Below are 26,065 nucleotides of genomic sequence, written 5' to 3'. Positions count from 1 at the left end.
TTGACACCTGTACTAGCTGTGTGACCTTGGTCAAGTCACTTAACCCCAACCCTGCCAAAAAGAAAACAAAACAGCAGTTCCCTAAGAAGCAGTAGGGCAGGGACCCATGCTTGACACCCCCTCCCCTTCTTCCTTCCTCACTCCTGACACCCAGGGGCATCCTGCTATTTGGTAACAAAGGCCCCAAGCTTATGTGTAATAATAGGGAGTGAATTGCCTTAAGTGATATGGACAGTAAACAATGTTAAGACAAATTTGTATATACAAACTCATGGAGATTAAATTCTATAATGGGGTTATCTTAAGGAATTAGAAAAGTTTAGGCTCCTCATGGAGGGGAACTGCGCTCCAATGGAACCTCTCTCAGAGGCAAGAGAATCAGTACAGGGTTCATTGGTCTGACCCGATCAGGGCTTACTCTCGTTCTCATTTTATTGTCCTGCTCTCTCCCCTTTAGAAGCTCACCAGTGTCGAAGTGATGAATTCAACTGCACCTCAGGAATGTGCATCCGCTCCTCCTGGGTGTGTGATGGGGACAATGACTGCAGGGACTGGTCTGATGAAGCCAACTGCACAGGTGAGTGGCTCGGACCCATAGGTGTCTTTGTTTGTCCGTGGTTCAAAAGGCTTGCCCCCCCGCCCCCCCCCAAAATAGAACAGAGAGATTAAATTGTGTGTTCCAGAATGTGAAATCTAAACATTTATACTATATGTGTGTGTATGTGTGTGTGTTTTGTATGTATATATGTATAAACTTTAAACTGTTAGAGTTTTGCTAATTCTAGCAGGATTAGGTGATTATTATCATCACCTATTATTATCAATCACCTATCATTAGGTGATACCATCAGTTATCATTTTAATGCATGTGGATTACCTGCTTTGTGTGTTAAGACAACTTTAAAATTCAGCCTTTCTACACCTCCAGGTATACCTGAGCAGCCATGCCATCCTGCCCTGCCCCAGGGGACTAAGAGAATCTCAACTAATTTTAATTTTTACTTAAGTAAAAGCATAAATGGGAAATACACATCCTCCGTAGAAGTACAAGCACAAACGGGGACATCCCATCCCTACACACATATTTTGTAATACACCCGAAATTTACATATAATTGGCTTTTCTATTATTCGTTGTTTTGGATTTCTCTCCTTGCAGACAAGGACCTCGTCTGATGCTTCTGTGTAGGTCTCCCCATAGTGCCTAGTGCAGTGCTGTGTACATAGTAAATTCTCAACAAACATTTCATGGCCCCTGCTTCCCTTTATCAACTTAGTCTGTTTAGTGTTGGCTTTTCGGCCTGTAAAAGTCAGTAGACTTTCCTAAAGTGAGGGACCAGGAGAATCTGGCTGAGTTCAAGTAACTTCCCAGTGTCCTTGTCACTGTTGTTGCTTGCAGCAGCAGCAGCAACCTACAAGTGGCACATCTTGGTGGAATAAGCCAGAATGTTTTTCCATCCAGTTGGGGCTGGTGGGCTAGGACCTGCAGGGTAGAATCTTTCTATGTATCAGGGCTCATAGCAGGGTGAAGAAAACAAGCCCCAGGACAGAACTGTTGTCAAGCTCTGAAAGGCATGACCATCATTAGGAAATCCCTGTTTGGATGCGTGACAAGTTTGTAAATTAGTGGGAAGCCCGTAGGCATTTCTGTTTGCAAATTGTAGGATGACTGAATATCTTGTTAACATCACCATATCACTCAAACTTGTGTTTCGGAGCATGTGCCTGTGCTGGGAAATGAATTAATGACTTCATTTTTGGGGGGTGTGGGGATGTTGCCATCTACATCCCCCCTCCCTGACTTCCCCCGGCAGTGCTGATAAAGGGAGTTCATAGCTCTTGCCTCCCTCAACAGAAGTCTTGTTCTAGGACCTGCCTTTCCAAACTTTTCTAAGAGGATTCTCTCTCTTTCCCTCTTCCTGAAATAGTCTGAGGTCAGATGGGAGCTCATTAAGATGTGTGCGCATGACTTTCCATTTCCTACAAGAAGTTAAGCTGTGACCAAATAGCCAAAGAAAATAGGTCAGGACAGGCTGACCTTCAGTTAGCCTCAGCCCTTGTGCACTTTTAAACAATTGAACCTTATGGAGGCAGCGAGGCCATACTTTCTTTTCATTGTCATAATTCATCTGGAGAGAAGAAAGGCCAGGCTCGTGTTTGGCTGATGGTGAAACCTCATTTGCTGTTATTCAGCTGCAGAGGCAGGAAAGCTTTGCTCAGCGTCAAAGAGTGACTCACTGGATAATAGACTATATTAGACACTCTAGTGCTCCCATTCTCTGAATTTTACCTTGACCACTCTGGCAACATGATGGAGCAGAGAGCATTCTGGATTAAGAATCAGGAAGCCTCTAACTAGCTGTGTGATGTTGGAAAAATCATCAGACCTCTCAGGACCACAATTTCTTCATCCATAAAAGCAGGGCATTAAATTAGGTGTTCTCTCAGGTCCTTTCCAGCTCTGGCATTCTCTTTTTCCATAATTCACTCCTGGCCATTCTCAGGGGTATTTTTCATCTTTCCATACACATTGACTCTCCACCTAGTCTTGCCAGATACCTTTAACCTAATTTAAACTCAGCCTTGGCTCCCTCTGGAGTATCATACAATGTGCAATAAAAAAAAAATAAGGGAAGGAGTATGAACTAATAGAAAATTTCTAGAGTGGGGTGTTCTCATCCAATCTTTGCCTCCAAATCACTTAAACAGTAGTAAACAAGCATTTTTTTTTTAGGTATTCCTTATTTGCCAGGACCTGTGGTGAGCTCTGGGAATATAAAAAAGGCAAAACACAGTCTTTGCCCTCAAGGAGCTCACATTCTCATGGGGGAGGCAATGTGCAAATGACTAAAGACATACAAGATACACATTTTATATTGTATACATGTGTATTACGTTATATATAAACATATGTATAATAAATATGCGTATATAGATATATTTACACATAAAACATACACAACATGCATACACGGGTTCCTGTATATATATGGGGGGAAGGGGAGAGAGAGGATATGGAAAGTAACCTCAGAGAGAAGATACTAGCTGTGGGGGCAGGGTGGAATTTGGAAGAGACACTGGGAAAGGCATCTTGCGTAAGATGAGATCTGAGATGAGCCTTCAAGGAGGCCTAGGAAGGCAGAAGGTGTTGAAAGGATTGTCTTGGTGCAGTGAGGAAAGACCCAGTTGAGACTGTATAACAAAAGTTTGAGTAAATGTGACCTTTCTAGCTCTCCAGCTTCTGGGGTTCTAAACTGGAGATGGCAGTGACCTACACCCTTCATAGATCTTTGGAGATACCGCTGGCACTTGGCCAGGCATTTTTCATTTACCGAATGCCGTGGAAAGGCTAAACAAGGAGCATATTAGAATTGTTAGTCTAACAGCAGCTAGGTGGTGCCATATGTAGAGCACTAGCCTCGGAGTTAGGAAGAACTGAGTTCAAATCTGGCCTCAGACACTACCTGTGACCCTGGATAAGTCATTTAACTCCAATTGCCTCCCCGCCCAAAAAAGTTTTTTTAAAGTTTAAAACCAAACAAAGCCCTGGAAAACACCTGCTAGTTGACGTGGAGTCATCCTAGGACTAATAGCAACTTGTTCATGAAAGAGGAGAAAAATGTGATGAGGCATTTGGAAAGGTTATTAGACATGTTAAATTAATAAATTAAAATCTTGTAAAACAATCACTGTTCCTGGGGTAATACCTCACGCACCATGACAGATACATTTATTCCCCTTCTTGGAGATAAATGCATTTTTAAAAGATACCTAATGGATTGTAAATGCCAGTGACGGTAACATATTAAATCCTTTAGTGGGTTTATTTGCACCCTGCCATGTGAGGCATCTTGTAGGAGATATAGCAAGAAGAGGATGGAAGTACCACTTGTTTTAAAAGAGTTTAGAAAATCAGGATATTTTTATTTTAACTTCATGATGTCAAGGACCTGTTAAAGCACTTTGCAAACAATAAAGTGCTATGTAAATGCTCTCTCTTATTCTTACTTAGTCTTAAAGAGTTGTCTGGGGCACTGAGGTTGTAACTTGTCCATAGTTGCATAGATAAAGAATGGACTTGAACTCAGGGCTTTATGATCTCAAATCCAGTATTTACCCACAATGCTACACTACCTCTCCTTGCATTTTAAATTATCTTTAGGAATAGACTTGAGTTAAGTTGGAATCCTACAGTGTCAGTCAAGCCATTAAATTAATATGAATAGCTTGTTGTTGGTTGCCTTGATTTAGTAGGAAAAGCACCTATTACTCCCTATAACACACTTACTCTGTGGCCCTCTCCCCTTTTCTCCACCCTCTTCCCTCTTCCCTCTTCCCTCTCCCCCTCTCTCTCTCCCTCCCTCTCTCTCCCCCTCTCCCTCCCTCCCTCTCCCCCTGTCCCTCCCTCCTTTCCTCTCTTCCCCTCTCTCCCTCTCCCCCTCTCTTCTCCCCTTCCCTCTCTCTTCTCCCTCCCACTCCTCCCCTACCCCTTTCTCTCCTCCCTTCCCTCCCCTTCTCTTCCCTCTTCCTTAGGAAATAGGTATAAACAACGTTCTGCCTGAATCAGATGAAGAAGGCAGGCAGCCAGCAACACTCTTTAGTGGCCTGCAGAAATTTCACCCTTTGAACTGGAGATTTGGAGCAATCTCTTTAAATCATTGGTGTTTCCTTACAGCCTGGGGCCATAGTTTCAGCCACCTCTTCTTTTGCTTTTAATTGCAGTCCTCGTCTCTATTTAATTTAAGCTGGTAGCGGGGGCCCAGTCTTCTGGGATCATTAGATCTAGGATGTAGTTTTATTTCTGGAGCCCACTTACTCTGTGACCTGAGTAAATCACTCTCTGGGTTTCAGTTTTTTTCACCTCTAAATCAGACAGCTTCACCCTCTAGAGTTGTAGTGAGAATAAATGAAAGAATTCAAGCGAGAACATTTTCTGTTTTTCAGGAGAAAGTATCACTAAGTTATCAGATATTTATTGAACACCTACTGTCTATTTATAACCGTTCTAGGGAGTAAAAGCATAAAATCATAACCAGCAGTTTTGAAAAACCATTAAATGGTTTATGACCTTGAGAGCTTATATTCTTTTTGGGGACACAGGACTTGCAGATAGGAAATAAGACATTATTTTTTTATAATAAATTTATTTTTCTTATTTTTAGTTTACAACACTCAGTTCCACAAGTTTTGGGGTTCCAAATTTTCTCTCCCTCCCTCCCCTCTTCCCTCCCCCCAAGACAGCGTGTAATCCAGTGTAGTTTCTACATATACCTTCACATTCAACTTATTTACATAATGGTCCAGTTGTAAAGAAGAATTATAACCAATGGAATGAATCATGAGAAAGGAGAAACGAAACCAAAAAAGAAGGAAAAAAAAAAAGAGAGCAAATAGATTGCCTCAATCTGCATCCAGACTCCATAATTCTTTCTCTGGGTGTGCATAGCTTTTTCCGTGAGTCTTTTGGGACTGTCTTTGAACCTTGCATTGATGAGAGGAGTCAAGTCTATCAAAGTTATTCTTTACAGATACCGTGTGTCTGTAATCGTGTATAATGATCTCCTGGTTCTGCTCCCCTCACTCAGCATCAGTTCATGTAAGTCATTCCAGGTTGTAATGAAGTCTGTCTGCTCCTCATTTCTTATAGCACAATAGTATTCCATTACATTTATATGCCACAACTTGTTTAGCCATTCCCCAATTGATGGGCATCCCCTTGATTTCCAGTTCTTTGCCACCACAAAAAGAGCTGCTATAAATATTTTTGTACATATGGGTCCCTTTCCCACTTGTGTGATCTCTTTGGGACACAGCCCTGGAAGTGGTATTGCTGGGTCCAAGAGTATGCACATTTAGCCCTTTGGGCATGGTTCCAGATTGTCGTCCAGAATGGCTGGATCAGTTCACAACTCCACCAACAATGTACCAGTGTTCCAATTTTCCCACATCCTCTCCAGCATTTATCATTTTCCTGTTTTGTCGTGTTAGCCAATCTGACAGGAGAGGTGTGGTACCTTAGAGTTGTTTTGATTTGCATTTCTCTAATCAATAGTGATTTAGAGCATTTTTTTCATATGACTACAGATATCTTTAATTTCTTACCCTGAAAACTGCCTGTTAGATCCTTTGACCATTTCTCAACTGGGAAATGACTTGCATTCTTGTAAATTTGGCTCAGTTCTCTGTATATTTTAGAGATGAGGCCTTTATCAGAGACACTTGTGAAACAAGACATTATTACTGTTGTTGTTATTCTTATAACTTTTACCTTGTTGAGTTGTGATGAGATAGGTCTCTAATTTCTTTCTTGAAGGAAACCCCTGGTATGGAATCTCCCTCTATCAATTTAAATGCACATCAGTCTACAGGCTTAGAAAGTTGCCTGGGACCCTGAAAGATTAAGTTTCCCAGCTAACAAGATCAGAGGCAGGAAATTTGAACCCTGACTGTAATGCTGCCTCTCTATAACAAAATATTAAGTGGACTAGACTAGAATTCACGGTCAAGAGTTGTCCTGTCCCGCTCTGGTTACCAGTATGCTTGTAGCAAAGATCTTTGGGCATGTGCAAGCAAAAATAAATGTGACCAGTTCAAACAAAGAGGAAACAACTGCTTCTGTAAAGCATATGTTGTAAGGAGAGGGTGGGAGGGAGAGAGAGAGAGGGAGAGAGAAAGGGAGAGAAGGGCAGGGAAAGGAGAGGGGAGGGAGAGACAGAAAGGAGAGGAGAGAGGAACACACACACACACACACACACACACACACACACACACCCATTTGTCTTTTCCCAGCCATGCACCACTCAGTCAGGGGACGATCGCTTTGTTTAACTTCTGTATATGGAGTTTCATGGTGACTCTGCAGTGATTTTTAAAACTTGTTGAACATTAGACATGCCAGCCCATTCATCAAGCTTCACCCACTGAGCTTAGAAACCAGCCTTCCCCAGCTTTCTAGGCCCTGCCTTGTGCAGACCTTCCTCCTTCAGTTTTGAGGACCAGACAGCAATCCCTTCCTCTCAGTGGTTGGTCGGGGAGAGAGAAGGGGCAGCTGTGGTGATGCTGTCTCCTTCTGTTTTGTTTTTAGCCATCTTCCACACCTGTGAGGCCTCCAGCTTCCAGTGTCGCAATGGTCACTGTATCCCTCAAAGGTGGGCTTGTGACGGGGATGCTGATTGCCAGGATGGCTCTGATGAGGACCCTATCAACTGTGGTAAGTGCAGATGCCTCTGACCCAGTGTCTGTCTCTCTCTCTCTCTCTCTGTCTTTCTCTGTCTCTCTCTGTCTCTCTCTCTATCTCTCCCTCCCCGCCTCCTCCCTCTCTCTCTCTCTCCCTTCCCCTCCCTCTCTCTCTCTCCCTCGCTCCCTCTCTCCCCCTCCCTCTCTCCTTCTCCCCCTCTCTCTCTCCCTCTCAGTCTCCACTAGAAAGCAGAAGGCTTCAGGATGAGAAATTCCATCATTCTTCACTGAAAGATTCCCTCTGAGCTGGGAAAACTACTCCATTTCTCAGAGTTTTAAGTGAGCCAGATTTAAGGACTTGGGAACATTCCTTTTGGTTGGTTGCTTTTCCAGAAGGGATGCTTTGACCATTTGTTGTTCCTCATGGCTCTACCCTACCTGTGAAATTGCTTCCTTGGGGCTCAGAGACCAGCGTGGGTCTATTCTCATTTTGAATCACTATGCCTGGCTACGATCTGGAGGCAGTGCTCTTTTGGCAAGATTTATATATCTGAATGTGTGAATTGAGGTTCCTAGTTTTGTTTCTCTACAGACTTTCAGTGTCTTACTTCATTCAGGCAGATCCTTTAAACCCTTGCTGTTTGGTTCCTCTGTTTGTTTTTTCAAAGATTGATAGCAGAGGTAAAGGCTAGATGGTGGCCTGTGTTTAGGAACCTGTTCTCCTTACCTTATGTGATTGTTGAGAGGATAGATGGCAGAGTGCTCTAATGAAATTATAAAGGGGAATTTTCCCAGTATAGGAGCCTTGGCTGCTTACTCCCAATATGATCTTAGGCTGCTTGCTTAAATGCTTTGCCCTTTAGTTCCCTCATCTCTAAAATGAGGAGATTAGACTAGAAAGTATCTAAAATCCGTCCCAGACTCTTTCTATAATGATTATTGTTATTTTAAAACTTGATCCAAGCTTCATGGCCTCCTGTACCTGGGCACTGATTTTTTTTTTTCTTTCTTTTCATTTTCTTCCGTTATCAAATTCCAGAGAAGAAGTGCAATGGATTCCGTTGCCCCAATGGTACCTGTATTCCTTCCAGCAAGCACTGTGATGGGCTCCATGACTGCTCAGATGGCTCAGATGAGCAGCATTGTGGTGAGTGCAGTACTCTTCCAAGGGGAAGCCACAGACAGGGTGTCTGTGGTGGTTGGGAACAGGCAGTCCCAACACTTTGCTGCCATGATTGCTTCTCAGGGTCTGTTTTTAATCAGACTGACCTTCAGCTACTCAGGCAGTCTCTTGCTAGCTCCCCAAGGTAGATAAGACAACACCAGAGGGATTACATGCCCTTGGGTTTTGGTTGAGAGAAGTTCTAGCTTCTTCAGTGGGCATTGGCACTGTCTCCTGGGTCAATTACATACAAATCTAGTATTACTAGTGCAACACATGCAACATTTTGTGACCTGAAACTCCCTTAAATCCCAAGTTGTTGTTTTAATGCCTTGGTTTAAGGCTCTATTTGCCTGAAATGTCCATTGTTACCACAGAATAATGTTGGGTAGCAAAGTCCCACCCGCCCTCCCCTCCTGAATTCCAAACCATCCATTTAAACCCAACTAAAAAGCTACCTCCTTTATGAAGCCCTCCCTCCTTTCACTCCCCCAACCCCTTAGTAATGAATTAATGCCCTTTTCCCCCTTGGGTTTCCTATAGCTCTTTGTTTTGTACAATGTTTTTACTGTGCATTTTACTTATCAGTGTTGTTTTTATCTTTTACCCCACATAACTAAATTCTGAGGGCAAAGACTGTGTGTTATCTATACTTACTATGTCTCCTTAGGTGTCTAACACAGGGCTTTCTTTGCACATAGTAGGTGCTTAATGGATATTTGTCTAATTGACATCTCCTGCTGTCTGTGAATTCTTTCAGAGCCCCTGTGTAGTCGTTTCATGGACTTTGTGTGTAAAAACCACGAGCAGTGCCTCTTGCACACCATGGTCTGTGACGGCATTGTCCAGTGTCGTGACGGCTCAGATGAGGATGCAGCTTTTGCTGGGTGTGGTAAGTGGGCTGCTCAGGGAAAAGATATCCTAAAATGGTGGAAGGACTGTCACAGATGAAGGGTGGTGAGGCCAGTTTAGGTGTGTTTATTCACTTAGCTTAGAGATCTGTCAATTATCCAATACAGGCTATCTTAAAAGACTAGACATTATATATAAATTAGTGTAAGCCTTTTTAGTTGATAGTAGTCAAAGTACTAAGAGATTAGAATTTGGGATTTTTTTTTTTGCTTGGGCTTTATATATTTCATAGAATCTTTGGATCAGAAGAGCCCTTGAGAAGTTTTCTGGCCTTTTTTACCCCTATGTTGTCCGGCTGTGCTGAACTTTTTAGCATAGGAATGATCATTATCTCAAGTTAACTTGTTCCTTTGTTAGCCCCAGACCCTGAATTCCGCAAGGTTTGTGACCAGTTCAGTTTCCGGTGTCAGAATGGAGTTTGTATTAGTTTGATTTGGAAATGTGATGGGATGGATGACTGCGGGGATTACTCAGATGAAGCCAATTGTGGTAAGCTAATTTTTAAAAAATTGTGTTTGTTCACTCTTCTGTCCTCCTGATCTTATAACACTCACCCTTAATTCAGGAAGAAGTGAAATGAAATGAAATTTGGTCATATGCAGACTTTTTTCTTTTTTTTTAGGAACTGCAGCTAATTCTCAGCCAATTTATGGGTTGTCATGTCTTGAGAGACTTTGGAAGCTATTGGACAACTCCTTATTGAGATGAAATATGTGTGTGTATGTTATATATATTATTTATATATGCTTTCATTTTTGATTGCAATGCTCTTCAAAGTACCAAGTTTTTAATATGTATGTATGTATATATACACATATACACACATGTTATATATATTATGCACACACATATTTATTATATATATTATAAATATATATTCTTTATATTTCCATTTTTGAGTGTAATGCTCTTCAAAGTACCAAGTTTTGAATATGTATGTATATGTACACATACACATGTATGTATCTATCTATATATTCATTTTTTGAGTGTAATGCTCTTCAGAGTACCAAGTGTCCTAATTCACAGATAGATGACCACCATTAATTTTCATCAATAGACCATTCTCTTTGTCAGATGCGTATAGTTTTAAATTTAGATAATGATTTTCAAAATGTTACGGTATATTTTAGGGAATTGAGTTTCATGAGGAGGAGAAAAGTGGGGGTGGCGTTTATGGAATTATGCAGATATTTTTTTTTGTCTCTGTTGTAGAGTCTAATAGCTTTGATAAATGCAGCTGGGTTCTGGGTAAGAAAGGTGCAATTAGATCTTTGAGATCTCTGAATAATATGTACTGGGAAAGTGACTACTGCTCATGGTTGGTATCTTTAGAAAACCCCACTGAAGCACCAAACTGCTCTCGGTACTTCCAATTCCGGTGTGAAAATGGGCACTGCATTCCAAACAGGTGGAAGTGTGACACGGAGAATGACTGTGGGGACTGGTCTGATGAAAAGGATTGTGGAGGTGGAGGTAAGCGAGCGCTTACAACAAGCTGACTGATGCTAATAAGAGCTCGTCTTTATAGAACGCTTGCTGTTTTACAAAGTGCTTTGCCTAAATAATGATGAGGATAAGGATGATTATAATAATAACAATAACAGGAGAGCATTCTGGGAAGATGGCCGAGTAGGTCAGAAAATTCCAAGCTCTCAAGATTTTCCTCCACAAAAGAGATAAAATAGTCCCTCAGAGCCAACATAGAGCAGTAAAAATAAGTAAGAGTAGGGGCAGAGCAGGGGTCCTCCTGGGACAATCTGAGAAGATCTGAAGAAAAATCCCAGAACAAGGTTTGGTCCTTGTGAAGAGTAAACACCTCCAGACTAAGGATGGCTTAAACAAGTGGCAGGCCCTGGGGTTAGCTGGGTTGAGAGGCTGCCTTGGCCCCAGTCACAGGATCTCTTCCACCCCTACCCCTACCCCCCACAGTGAGGAGAGTTGGGCATCTGAGCTGGGTAAGATCTAGGGAACCTCTGCTGACAGGGAACTCTAGACCCAGCTGTGCTGCAGAGATGCAGCCTGGGGCAAGAAGGAACCAGCTCACACCTGGTGAGTGCAGAAGCAGTGGGGCAGGGCCTCCTCTGAGGCTGGAGGTCCTGGTTTCAGTTCCAGGCCAGAGGCACCATCCCTCATACCCTAGGACTAGAGATGATTACAAAAACTAAGCTGCTACATATAGAAGCAAAGGAGAAGGAATCTAGCTATAGAGAGGTACTAGGGAAATAGAAAAGACTGGGGAGAGGATCAGAGAAGGATACTGAAATAAAGAAACCCTCTTCTACCCCAGAGATTAATGTCAAATGGTCACCTGCCCCAAAAGAATTCATAGAAGAACTTTAAAAATACTTAAAAAATCAAATGAGAGAGATTGAGGAAAAATTAAAAAAAAAGAACAATCCAAGAAAAACAAGATTATGAAAAGAAAGTTAACAAATTAGGAAAAGAGATGAAGGATCTTAAGGAAAAAAATGACTCCTTGAAAATCAGAATTGGACAAGAAGAAGCCTGGGAAGTTATAAGAGATCAAGAAATAATAAAACAAAATATAAAGAATGAAAAATCAAAGAGAATGTGAAACATCTCATAAGAAGAACAACAGATCTAGAGAACAGATCAAGAAGAGAAAACAAGAATAATTGGACTACCTGGAAGCTATGATCAAAAAAAGAATCTTAATATAACAATACAAGAAATAATTGAAGAAAATTGTCCTGAAGCATTGGAACAAGAGGGAAAAGTAGAAATAGAAAAAAAAAAAAATCCACTGATCACCACCTGAAAGAGCTCCTATGAGAAAAACCCACAGAAATATTATAGTCAAATTCTGAAACCCCCAGCTCAAGGATAAAATATTACGAGCAACAAGGAAAAAAAAAACCAATTTAAATATGGCGGTGTCACAGTTAGAATCACACAAGACTGAGCAGTGGCAACAGTAAAAGACCACAGGTCTCGGAACACTGTATATTGAAGAGCAAAAGAACTGGGCTTCCAGGAGAAAATATACTCAGCAAAGCTAAGCATAATCCTCAGTGAAAATGAATGGACATTTAATGAACTGTCAGACTTTCAGGACTTTGTTAAAAAGAAACCTGAACTTAATAGAAGATTTGACATACAAGAGGCAAGAGAAGTATAAGTTACATAACAAAGACTAATTCCAAGGCATTCAATAAACTATTTACCTTTTATGTATGTAAAATGTAAACGTAAAACGTATGTCTGAGATTGCTATTGGTAATTAGGTAGTTTGTAAGAAAGTTTGGGGTAGACCTGAGTATGATATGACTTCAAAAAGTAAAACTGTTTAGGAACAGCTAAAATGAGTAATTACCTTACACACTGGAGGAAGGGTGGTAGTTCTGGAAACCTACTTTAGTCAGGAGTGGGTTCAAGAGGGAATAATACATATATATCTAGAAGAGTATAAAAGTCTTCTAAATTCAGAAGGCATAAAATGGTAAGGGGATAGGGAGGGGGAGAGGAGAAGGGAGGGATCTCTAGAGGGGAGGGTGAGGGAATAGATTATAGGGGGCTACAGAAGGGTGTTTAGATTTATGGGAATGGGAGGATAAGGGAGGGGTTGTGGGGGATTAGGTTAAATAATAGGAGAGCAAGGTAGCATGTAGAAGTAAAGCAGAGGAGTTAGGAGGGATGGGAAATCATAAAACAAAGATCAGGAGTAGAATTTGTTAGGTAAAGTATATGTTTATATATGTATGTATGTGTATATGTATGTATATATCTAGAAATAAATATATCTGTTTAATTGAAGCCTTTATGGGGGAAGGATAGGGGGAAAAAGAACAAAGTAAAAAGTGTTAAGCAGAGAACAAAAGAAAACTTAAAAAGGAGCAAAGAAAAGATGGATAGCTCTTAGCACGACATGTAGTATCTATCACATAAGGCTTTCTTGAAATGGAAATTTATTGCTGCATATTTCGGATCTGCTCCTGTGTTCTGCTGTGCATATGGCATTTTTTCTTATTTTGTAATTGTTTTAATATTTAAGTTTATATGCTTTGTCTTTTTTGCATTTGCTTTAGAAAAAAAGAAAATAAAATTTAAAAGGGGGAAGAAAAAACTGATAACAGTAACATTTATAAGGCACCTACTGTATGCTAGACGCTTTGCTAAGTTTAGCATTACAAATATCATCTCAGTTGGTCCTCATGATGACCCTGGGAGGCAGGTGTTATTATCATCCCCATTTTATAGTTAAGAAGACCAAGGCAAACAGCGATGTCATTTGCCCAGGTCAGTGTCTGAGTCTGGATTTGAATTCAGGTGTTGCTGACTCCAGGCCCAGTGCTCTATCTACCGTGCCAGTTATTAAATTCTCTCTACAACCCTGGGCTCTGGGGAGGGCAAATATTGGCTTCATTTTAACAGATGAAACCGGATCAGAAAAGGTAAATGACTTGGCCAAGGTCAGGTAACCAGGAAGTAGCAGCTCTTGAGACTTGAACCTTCTGATGACTTTACCACTATCTTAGCGTGCTTCTTCTAGTCTCTCACTTTGGGTCCTTGCCCTTGACAGTCTAGTCAACTTTGGGTTAACCACTTCAAATGTTCAGGCCCAAGGTAGATGTCCTGGCACTCAGCACCCTCTAAACGCTCTCCTCTCTAGCTGTCAGCTAACATATATACCCCAGGACTACAAACCCATTTCAGTGCTGGCCGGAACCAAACACAATCGGGATGGTAAGCTTGCTGGCCATGTACATACACGTGTCAACTCATCCCAAAGCTACCAAGTAAATAACACTTGAATTTTCCACCGTTCTCATGTGTAGCTGTCTCTGCCCGCCTTGCTTCCACATGAGCCATGCAGGGGCCAGGGTGCCACATTTAGACTTAGAGATTATGGAATTAGCTTTCTTTGTGTGACGGTGACTTCTGAGGGTTTTGTTGCTCTCTGTTTTTCGCAGATTCCCATCTCCTTCCCCCCAGCACGACGACGAGGCCTTCCACGTGTCTGCCCAATTACTTCCGCTGTAACAGCGGTGCCTGCATCATGAACAGCTGGGCATGCGATGGGTACAAAGATTGCCCTGATGGCTCTGATGAGGAAGCCTGCCCGACCGCTGGTGAGTTTTAGAGCTCTGGCCTCTTTACCTCCCACCTGTGGAAGATGCCTCTGCTGAGCTTGAGCGTTGCACCTCTTTAGAGAGCCCCAGGTTTCTGGAAGTCACTGTGAGAAAGTGCCTTTATCAGACTCTTTCTCAGACAGCCGACATGATATGATGGGGAGAAAGAAATGCAGAGGCCTTGCCTCGGAAGGCTGTCAGGAGCAGGAGGGCGGCATAGAAATCATCTGGTCAGAGGCTGTCATTTTATGAAGGGGAGACTGAGCCGCAGAAAGGAGGAAGGACTTTCCTGGGGTCACACACACAGCAAGATGGGAGTTGGGGAAGGGAATGGTGCCAGGCACTGCACAAAGCACTTTACAAATGTTATCTTATTCCATCCTTGCAACAATGCTGGGAGATACGTACTGTTACTATCCCCACTTTACAGTTGAGCAAACTGAGGCAGACAGAAGTTAAATGAATTATCCAGGGTCACACAGCTAGTAAGAATCTGAGGCTAGATTTGAATTCAAGTCTTTCTGACCCTAGGCCCAGAGCTCTGTCCACCTTTTGCATACCCCACCCCCATCCCCAAACTCCCCAGCTGAGGTAGAGCTCGAATTTGAACCCAGGTGTTCTAAACTCTAACCTAGTGATCTTTGCACTATAACATGTTGCCTTCTTAATAATAATAGCTAGCATTTTTATGTAGTGCTTTAAGGTTTGTGAAACCTTTTACAAATATTGCCTAATTTGATCCCTACAATAACCCCTGGGCGGTACCTGCTGTTATTATCATCATTTTTCAGATGGGGAAACTGAGGCACATGGGGGTTAAGTGACTTGCCCAGGGTCATACAACAAGGGTCTGAGGCCAGATTGGAAGTCAGCTCTTCCTAACTCCACTGCCTTCTTGTCTTTTGGGGAGGTAGGTGTAGAGACTGGGCTAACTTCCTCTGCAGCAGCAGCTTTAGAGCTAGCGATGGTACATCAGATTTATGAGTGACAGGAAAAGACGGAACGATGGTGTTGTTACTGGCCCCCTGCACTTGCTGCAGGACTCTTCCAGCTCTCTTGTTCCCGTCTCCAAGGCTCCGCACCTTTCTCCCTGAGCGGGAAGTGCAGCTGCAAGTGTGGGTAGGAATATACTTTTATGTTTAACCCTCTGGTAGTGAACACATAGGCGTGTCACTTTTCCTCCTCAAAAAAGAGTAGAAGACTGCCATCTAGTGGTCATATGTGGTGACGCACCTGTTCTTTCAAAGGAGCAACCAGCCTTTCCTTCTACACTGTCTTAATTTCCAGCCTCATTACACATCACCCACCTTCATTCCACGGCTCAGCCAAACTATCCTCATTGTTCTTCAAAGACGACGCTCCATCTACCATGTCTGAGCCTTTGAAATAACTGTCCTTCGTGCCTGCAACGAACAGGCTTCTAAAGACCTTGAGAGCTCGACTAATTCATACACTTCACTTCCAGCAGAATAGAAACACCGGCTAGATGAGTGTCCTGTTCTTAAAGGTTATCAGAGAAGAGATTCTGCAGTGCTTATCACAGTGCCCAGCACATAGTAGGCACTTGATAAATGTTTATTGAATGAACGAACGCTCCTCTGGATTCCTCTAAATGGAATGTGGACTGAGGAGGCTTGGGTTCGTATCCTGGCTCTCTCATCACTTAGTCGGATGTTGAATAAATCACGTCCTCAGTTTTGACATGTGCACTAAGTCTTTACAGTTGCCTTCAGCTCTGACCTACGTGATTATGTGAATCATTTTGTTACAGCTGCAAGAGCAGGAGTGCTTAACCTGGAATCCATGAACTTTTTTTTTTAATATTTTGATAATTCTATTTCTATAGAATTGATTTTGTTAGCAATACTATGTATTTTTATTTTATGTATTTAAAAGAGAAGGGGTCTTTAGGCTTCATCATACTGCCAAAAGGGTCCATGACACAAAAATGATTAAGAACTCCTCCCTTCGAATGTTGTCTAATTCGGTCCCTTCCATTTTCTTAAGTGGATAACAGAGTTCAGAGAAATGAGCCGACTTACCCCAAATCCTGCAAATGACACAACCGAGATTAGAACCCAGATCTCTTGACTCACTGTTTCAAGAGTCAGAGGGCATTTCTTCTGTCTAATCTGAATTCTTCCTGCATCTGTATATTTTGAACTTATTTCTTTTTTTGTAGAAATAGAGAATAATCACTCATCCTTTGCATAAAAACTTTGCATAGCAAATTGTTACGTCTCCATTCGGTTCTTTCTCCATCACATCACCCTCCTGCTTAAGAACCTTCCATGGCTCTGTGTTGCCCAGTTGTATAATTCCAGACTCCTCAGCTTTCTGTTCAAGGACTTCCATAATGTGAACCCATGCTACTTACCTAGTACCACGCTAGTTCCCACTTTTCCCCTACATCTGCCCCCTCTTCCACTGAAGTTGGCCTCCTATTTGCCCCTAACATATCTGAAAACCCCATCATTTTTCAGAATATATAAGGCTGTAACTTTTAGAGAAAGAAAGGCTGTCAGGAGATCTCTGACCTAGACCTGAGAGCTGTGACATCCTTATCTTTTATGTGACTCTTGCAGTGAAACTTCCTGTGATGACCTCAGTGCACACTGATCTCTCTCCCTTTTGTATTTTGTATTGTACATTTTAGCCCTCAATTGTATTTTCATGAATTGCTTTCTAGCTGTTTCATGTACATAAAGCTCGTCTCCCCCCAAAGATTTTGTGTGTAGTGAGGACTTAAGCCCTCATGTAACATACTAGTATATGGTTAGTAATTTATGTGCCTAGATGAGGTATCTCTTTACTTTGTCCTTTGCCCCAAGACCAGCCTTTGAACCATTTTCATTATTCTTCTCTTAGATATTTCCTTATAGCAGTTCTTATCGATACAGGAACTCAACATCTATTAATACAAGTTACGGTCCACCCATGGCTTCTCATTCTGTCCAGGTGCTCCCTTAGATCCCTCATACAGCATTTGGCACTATAACCCTTACTCCAGGTCTTTTGAAGGTCATGCCTTATTCTTAATCGGTGTTCTTTAATCTCAGCTGTACTGTGGCTTCCAGCAGTTTTGAGTGGAATAGAACAGATCACCTCTCACTTCTTTCCTGTCAAACCCCTATGTACATATTTCATCATTACACTTTCTAGCTCTTTGAGACCTTTCTGTGGCTCTTTCTATATTGTCCCCAATGTTCACTGGCCCTTCCCCTTTGTCCTGAGGTCCTAATGGTCTTCTTGTCTCCTTTCCCAGCTAATATCTCATCGACCTCCACTGCTACCCAGCTCGGACGATGCAGCAGGTTTGAATTTGAGTGCCAACAACCAAAGAAGTGCATTCCCAATTGGAAGCGCTGTGATGGTCATAGGGACTGCCGGGATGGCATGGATGAGTCCAACTGTCGTAAGTGCCTGGAGAGCCATTAGGAAGGCTGATGTTTAGTGTTGGTCTTCTATTCCTTGTGATTAATATCCTTGTGAATTGTATATCCCTACTTGAGTGGAATCTGTCTGTGTGTGTGTGTGCGTGTGTGTGTGTATCTGTGTATACATATGTACAGGCCTGTTTGTGTTAATGCTCATAAACATTTGGGGTCAGGGTCTACACTGTTGTAGACCGGTGCAATCATAGTTAAGAAATGGATGCCTGCAGGCCGCATATTGACTTAGAAAATATGTTTGTGATTTTATGTCTTGCGTTGTATTTTTATTTATTTTGTTAAATATTTCCCAATTACATTTTCATCTGGTTCAGGCTGCACTCAGGAGTCTTGAGGGCCACTCGGGCAGTGAGTTTGACACCTCTGTTTTAGCTTTTGTATGCCCTGCCATGCCTCCCAAACACACAGCACAGTGCTCTGCTCACAGTATGTGCTTAGTAAACATTTGTTGAATGAATAAATACATGAATGTGCCTGTAGTCACTCTGAAAACACCCACATCAAAGGTTACATGGACATAGTGCTTTAGAGTTATTTTATTTTTCACTGGGAGTTAGGGATTTCTGGTATTATCATCTCCTCTTTAAAAAGGGGCAGGGGAGGGTATCTTTTGTGTCTGTTCTTGGCTTACTAGTATCCATTTCAAGGCACACTGTTGTATGGAACACACATTCAAGATAAAATACATCATTTGGACAGTTTCTGTGACTTTTGAAGGGGGTGGGGCAGGGATGGCCTAACAGATATTTCCAAGCCTATTCAATTCACACCCAAAAGACTGCTGCCCAGGGGGAGGGTGGGAAGGTCAGAAAGCCAAAGATGATGCTGTTCTAGATGAAAAAGCAGAGACTTCTGAGCCGCACTTGAAGAACGTTACCTGTGCCTAGTTACCTCCTTGCTTACAAGTTCAAGATCAAGGGTTGCATCCATCCCTTTGAGGGCCAGTTAGCTTTGTTCTGTTTCATAACTGCAGATTTCCACAATAGGCCTTGTTACCATCTCAAATATGCAAGCTCTGGCCACAAAGGCAACTGGGTGAAAGAGTATGGAAGAATCCATGTATATCTGCTGTCAGAGGTTAAAGAGGGCGTCCTACTGATAATGTTTTGTTTATTTTCCCTGTGGGAAGAATAGCATAATTAAGGAGGGAACATGGTCTGGTGGAAAGAAAATTGGGTTCTGATCCCCAGTCTCCCAATAACCAACTGCTGGATTTCGAACAAGGCAGCTAACTTCCTTGTTCTTAATGTTTTCCTCTTTCAAACGGCAATAATAATACCTGTTCCCTCATAGAATTGGAAAAGGCTTTAATCCAACGTCATCTAATAAAGTCACCTAATCCAACTTACTACCCAGTACGCAAACACCATCCATAGCGTCCCTGACGATTGGTCATTCAGACTCTGCTGGGATGCCTCCAGTGACAAGTTGCATGACCTCATAAGGTTGTAACCCATTCAGTTTCTGGAGAGTTCTTGCTGTTAGGAAATTTTTTTTATATTGAGCCAAAATATGCCTCTCTATAACTTTCACCATTTGCTGCTAGTTCTGCCCTCTGGAACCACATAGTTTCATAAGACAACCCCTGAAACTTTGAAGGTGACTTATGTCCTTAGCCACATCTTCTCTTCTCCAGTTTAAAAATCCCCAGTTCCTTCAGCCATCCCCAAAATGGCAGTGTCGTTGTCATCTTCCTCCTCACCATTATTTCTGACATTTGTATAACCCTTTATGATGTACAAAATGCTTTTATATACATGATCTCATTTCATTGGCCCTATGAGATAGGAAGGACAGTTATTATCCTCATATTGTCAATTAATTAATGAGATAGGAATGAATTAATGAGATAGGAAGGATAGTTATTATCCTTATATTGCAAATTAAGAAACTAAGGCACAGGCGTTAAGTGAGCTCACATAACTAGTAAGAGAGAGACAGAATTGGAATTCTCTTTTGTCTTCTTCCGTTGCCCTTTTCCATGACAAAAATTTCTTGGAACTCATAAGTCTATGATGTGATTTTTAGGTCCTTCACTGTTTTGGTTGTACTCTTCTGGAAACACTTCATTTTGTTAATGCCTCAGTGAACAGAAAAGTATATTTATGTCTATTTTATGTGTGTGTGTGTGTGTGTGTGTGTGTATGTATATGTATATATACATATGTGTGTGTATATATATATATAAAATAGATGTGTGTGCAGAGAACACTGTCACTTATATATCCCTTGTCCTGCATACAATACATTATTACTACGATTATTGTTGTTATCCATCTAGCCTAAGACAATAGTAGCTTTTGGGGCAGCCAAGTCATACCAGACTCATATTGAGCATGCATCCACCTAGAACCCCTAGGTCTTTGTCAAATAAGTTGCTATTAAACCAGAGTTCTTGGTGCTTAAATTGAATCTTTGAACTCAAGTGCAGAAATTGACATTTATCCTTATGGAATTTTGTCTTGTTCATTTGTTCTGGTTATTCCGACACATCAGCATCCTTTTAAAAGCTTGACTTTATTCTTCATCCTATAGGTTATTCCTTTCAGCTTTGTGCATTATAAAAATTGAGTAAGCATGCCTTCGATATTTTTATCGAAGTTACTGGTTAAAATGTTAGACAAGAAAATGTTGCATACAAAAAAGTTCAGTGGTTTGTCCATTGTCGTTAGTATGTTGTAGAACCAGAGTTTGAGCTGAAGTTGAATCCAGTGGAAACTTCCTTCTAGGCTGACCTTCATCTTTTATTCAATGGTGGGATTGTTCAAGCAGTTACATAGCCCCAACCCCCACTCCAATATCCTATTGGTAGACAGCCTGGTATAGAATAGAGTTCTGGACTTGGAGTCAGGAAGAGCTGGGTTAAAGTCCTGCCCCTGATAGGTATTAGTTGTTGGGTAAGTCACCGGTGTTTAGCAGAGTGCTTTGCACGCAATAGGTGCTTATTAAATGTTTATTGACTGACTGACTCAGAGGCTTCGTTTTCCCATCTGTAAAACAGGAATAACAATACCCATAGTACTTAGAACTTCAGGGTTGTCATAAAGGTAAAATGAGATAATTAAGCTAAACATTTTTAAAATGGCAGTTAGTTTTGTCATCATCCCTCCCACATTTCTGTCTTGTCCACGAGCATAATGGGATAGATTTTGTTAAAATTGTTCTGAAATTAGTCTAGACTGGGTCTCTGGCAATCCCTTGGTCCCTTTTGGAAAGGAAGTGATGTTAATTGGGCACGATTTGCTCCTTGTTATCACTGCATTCTTTTCTAAATGCTTACCAGTTATCTAATAAAATATTGCTAGCAATCCCATGAAACTCACTGGCTGGTCTGTAATTTCTAGAATCTGCCCTTTTTGGAAAATTAGAACATTTCCCTCTCTTCCATCCCTAGGCTTCTCTGCCAGGCTCCATGTTGTCCCAGAGATTATTGACAGTGGTTCTGCTATCTCAATTACGGGTTCTCTTGGTACCCTGGGGTATAGTTTGTATGGGCCTGATGAGTTATTGAAAGTAACCAAGTTCTCTGCTACTGTCTCCTCACCAATTGTGGTCTTTAGTTCCTTCTTAAACAGTGTTCGTTTCACTCTTTCCAATTTGAAGATAATTCCTTTTGATAGAGTGTCAGTAGCTATGAAGCCTTTCCTGCTATTTTTTTTTCCTTTTAAGTAGGGCAGACTCTGGATTTCTTCTCTTTACCTGCTGCTTTGCTATCCTGGAGAAACTTCTGGCCTTGAGGCCCTGCTCTTCTAATTGGTGACTCCCTCCCTGGGAGCTCTGTTTTAATAAGGAACCAAGCCATGCTTCACCTCACTCATGCCTATACTGCACTCATTCTCCAGACTTCTTTTTCTTTTCTCCTGCCCTTGTCTATCACTCTGTCTCTCTGTATGCCTATCTCTTTCTCACTATCTGTTGCTCTGTCATCTTCCTCCTTCCCTATTCCCTCCCTTCTTTACTTCCTTCCTTCCAAAAAGAAGTGATACTTTATCTGCTTGAGAGAGAAGAGGGGATTGCAAGCTAGAAGAGACCTTAGTGATCACCCACCCCACTTCTCTTCTAGGTCCACCCTAGTTTATACGCCACCTCTTCTATCCTTTGTATGTATGCGCTTTTGAAATCTGAGCTCAGCGGAGAGCTGTCTGCGCAGCAACACTGACTGTTCCTTTTTCCTCAGGATGAACTGCAGGTGTAGAGTCAGGATTTGATTTTGAGAACTCTTATATTTTATTGAGATAGTTTCTTGACTTAATTTTACAGTATTGTGCAAAGGGTCAGTGAAAGTAGAGAGCATATATTTGTATGTCTTTTCAACCTTTCTGGATCTCTTGATATGCATTATCTTGTTTTATGTGAAAATATTTTGAAAAATTTTAAGTGATCTATGCACCAATAATAATAGTGATGGTGATGACAATAGCTAACTTTATATGGTGATTATCATGTGCCAGTTATTATCCCATTGGTTCCTCAAAACAACCCCAGGAAACGGGTGCTCTTATCGCCCCCATTTTGCAGCTGAGGACACTGAGGCTAACAGGTTATGTGATTAGTAAGTGTCTGAGGCCAGGTTCAAACTCAGATCTTCCTGACTCCAGGCCCAACATTCTATCCACTGTGCCACCTAGCTGCCCACAGTAAAAGCAGGCATCTTGACTATTGTTATCATTGCTCAGAGATGGTAGAGTCAAGGAGATTGAGGTGCTCCCCTGAGCGATGTGTTGAAGATGTTGGCACATGAATGCATGAGAGCCCCAGAGTTTGTGTGCATGGTATGTGAATGAAGAACTCCGTTTGTAAACTTTAAGGTATGTAGAATTACAAGCTATGGATCTTCCCCCTATGGATGGTTAATCCTGACACATCTAAATGAAGCTCATTCAGCTGAAACAAAATTCAGGCACTGACCACAGACGTGAACAGAGCTGGAGCCTCAGGCTCAACTAATGGAATCCATCATTCCTGTCCTTTTACCACGGTTCCTATGAGCTTTTGAATTTTGTTGTATTTGTCTTTGTTGTTTTCTAGCTACACGTAGCACATTGACTTGCGTCAGTGGACGGTACATGTGTGAGGATGGAGAGGCCTGCATCGTCCTGTCGGAGCGCTGTGACGGCTTCCTGGACTGTTCTGATGGCAGTGATGAAAGGAGCTGTACTGGTGAGTGACTTTTCTCCCCACTGACCTGTTTAGACAGTTGGTCCTTTTTTCCCAAGGTAACCAGGGGTCCCCCTGTAAGAAGCTCTGGGTCTTCTAATTTTCATCCAGCCTGTAGGTGAAACAGAACCTTTCTCCTGGTTCCCTTAAGGAAGATGAGAACAGGCAGACTTTGAAACCCTGACACCATCCTTACCTTATCACTAGGCCCGATTCCTTCCTGGCTTTGTTTTAGCTGTGATTCTTTCTCGTTGTGAACACACAGCCATTGGTGCTTTAAATAACATTGTGCCTCAACTCGACTCATTGCCTCCTCCTTGAGAACATATTAAGTGTTTGGTGCTCTCATGATTGAAGCAATACTGAATGCCAGTCTATTTGCTTTGGCACCTCTGCTAACATTTCAACAGGACAGATTTGATCAAAAATGCAGAGAGATGCATCATGGCTATAAGGGATATGGGACCCCTGAAAGATTTGCAGTTAGGGAGACTCTAGAATTCTTGCCCAGGATTTATTTTAAGAGGACTGGGGCCTTTCAATGTAACTGTCGGCCCAGCTTGGTCAGTAAGCTGGATAAGGGATTAAGTGGCCCCCGGAGGGCCCTTCAAACCCAAGACTTGATGAGGCAGTATTTTCTCCCACTCTCTCGCTAATCCTTTTATGTCTGTAGAGGAGACAACTGTATATAAAGTACAGAATCTCCAGTGGACAGCTGATTTCTCTGGTGATGTTACTTTGACTTGGACTCGGCCGAAAAAAATGCCAGCAGCATCCTGTGTGTATAATATCTATTACCGGTGAGTTCTGGGATCATCATATATTTCAGTCAGACGAGGCTGCACTCCGTAATCTGCTCTTTTCCATCTCCATTCTTCTGTTCATGCCATTTCCCATATCTGGACTGGATTTCTACAACCCTCATTCCCACCTTTTGAAGTCCTCCCTTATCTCAGGACCAAACTCAGGTGCTGCCTCTTCCATGAAGACTTTCCCTGGCCCCAGCTCCCAAGGTGAAATGATGCACACACACTCCTCAGGTTTGCCTTTGCAGTTACCTGCTGCCTCTTCTACCACTGTTATTTGTACAAATTTATACACATTTGTGCAAAATATGTGTAATATTTGTACAGGTCCTATAGGTTAGTAGTGGACAACTACCCATCAGATTAGCTTGTAAAGTCTTTAAAAGCAGGGTCTGTGTTCTGTATAGTTTGGTATCTCCTAGCCTTGCACAAAGTAAATATTTGATAAATAGTTACTCAGCAAATAAATAGGAATACACACACATACGTATATAAACACACACACACATAAATATATATATGCACACACATACATACATATCTATATTTACATCCCTGGGAATTTTATATACATACATATATACATATATAATATGTATTATGTATATGTTGTATATAATTGTGTATAATTAATATAATACACATGATAGTGTGGATATATTACATATAAATATAATAAAATATGTATGATTATAAATACTATATATTATATACTATACATATGAATAAATACTAATACTGTGTAGTATACTATAAATAAGTATATATAAAACTCCCAAGGTTATTATATATTTGTATGTATGAATGTGTGTATATGCACGTGTATGTGTATATATGTATGTGTGTAATTTCAGAACTAGAAGGGACCTTAGAGATAATCTAGTCACCACGGGCTACTGAGGCAGTGGGTTCCTTCCCCTTATCACCATTTTACAGTTGAGTAAATTGAGGCAAACAGCAATTAAATGACATGCTCCAAGGTCACCCAACTAGTAAGGGCCTTGAGGCCAGATTTGAACTCCAGTCCTCCCTACCCTAGGCCCAGTGCTCTCTCCACTGTACCACCTCGCACCCACATCTCAGGTTCCTGAAAGAATTGACCAGTGTGATTGCTGAGCCACCAACAGTGGTGTTCAAAAGATTGTGAAGAGTGGAAGTATATCTAATGAAAGGCTGGTAAAAGTACATTTGCCAGAGTCTCGAAAATCTAGTCAAAAGGGCTTTCAATTGATCAACCATTATGCCTTTTTAAGGGCCAGGTGTGTACCAAAGCAGAAGGTAAGTATGCAAATCCCAAAGTGCCAGGCCTAATGGCACATGCCCACACTCCCTGTTTCTGAGGAAGACTGAGGCTGGCGGATTGCTTGAGTTCAGGAATTTGGAGCAGCAGAGAGACTTATGCCAGAAGGGTTAGACCAGTGAGTACTTCACTTTTAGCCTGGGCAAGATAGGGGGAGCCAGTCACAAAGCAAAACAAAAAATATGAGTGAAAGAGCCTAGGGTGGGTGTAAGTCACCAGACCTCGATAAACTACGTCTTTGGGTAGTGAAAGAACTGGCAGATTGGATTCTTGAGTCACCACCAGTGATATCTGAAAGGTTATGGAGCGCAGCAGTGATAATTCAGGATTAGAAAAAGCCAAATGTTACTTGCATTCCTTGCAAAATTCTAAAGCATGCCATTATCAGAAGGATGGCTATCGAATGTCTAGAAAAGGGAGCAGTGATGGCAGTCAGTTTGGCACATATCATGCCAAACCTATGTGGATAGGGACTTTACCTGTTGAAGTCATTGGTGGAACTCCCAGATGAGGAAGCTGTCCACCCACGCAGGTCAGTACCTTCTCTGAAACTTCTAGTGTTAAAGAGTTCCTTGGGATAGTGAGAAGTTAAATGGCTTGCCCAAGGTTATACAACCAGTAGGTGTCAGAGGTAGAACTTGAACCCAGCTCTTTCTGGCTTCAGGGTGCTGCTTTTGACAGTGTTACTAGACTGGTCGATTGGGTCAGTATTGAAGCTGGAGTTTACGTATATTTTAGCAAAGTGTCTGTCAGTCTCTATGCTTGTGGAAGAGATGGAAAGACACTGGCTAGATTTTACTATAGCTGGTAACCTGGATGGCACAATGGACACAGCATGGGGCCCAGAGTCAAGAAAACTCATTTTCCTGAGTTCAAAACTGGCCTCAGACACTTACTAGCTGTGTGATCACCCTGTTTGCCTCTCAGTTTCTCATCTGTAAAATGAACTAGAGAATGGCAGGTCACTCCAATATCTCTGCCAAGAAAAGCCCAAATGGTTTCACAAAG

At 41.8% G+C, this 26,065-nt stretch overlaps 1 protein-coding gene across 1 annotated transcript in view; it reads left to right on the top strand.

Annotated features, from left to right (window-relative positions):
- SORL1 (sortilin related receptor 1) overlaps positions 1-26,065 on the top strand; it is a 208,387-nt gene that overhangs the window by 156,169 nt on the left and 26,153 nt on the right. The window contains exons 25-34 of the mRNA XM_036745727.1: positions 458-577; positions 7,084-7,209; positions 8,215-8,322; positions 9,098-9,229; positions 9,607-9,738; positions 10,585-10,725; positions 14,184-14,342; positions 17,608-17,757; positions 22,823-22,954; positions 23,625-23,751. Coding sequence (XP_036601622.1) covers positions 458-577; positions 7,084-7,209; positions 8,215-8,322; positions 9,098-9,229; positions 9,607-9,738; positions 10,585-10,725; positions 14,184-14,342; positions 17,608-17,757; positions 22,823-22,954; positions 23,625-23,751 — 1,327 coding nt within the window. The remainder of the gene's footprint in view (positions 1-457; positions 578-7,083; positions 7,210-8,214; positions 8,323-9,097; positions 9,230-9,606; positions 9,739-10,584; positions 10,726-14,183; positions 14,343-17,607; positions 17,758-22,822; positions 22,955-23,624; positions 23,752-26,065) is intronic.

Source organism: Trichosurus vulpecula, chromosome 2 (assembly GCF_011100635.1).
Source record: "Trichosurus vulpecula isolate mTriVul1 chromosome 2, mTriVul1.pri, whole genome shotgun sequence".
Taxonomy (NCBI): domain Eukaryota; kingdom Metazoa; phylum Chordata; class Mammalia; order Diprotodontia; family Phalangeridae; genus Trichosurus; species Trichosurus vulpecula.
The sequence above is the reverse complement of the archived record's forward strand: the minus strand, read 5'-3'. Positions and strand labels throughout refer to the sequence as shown.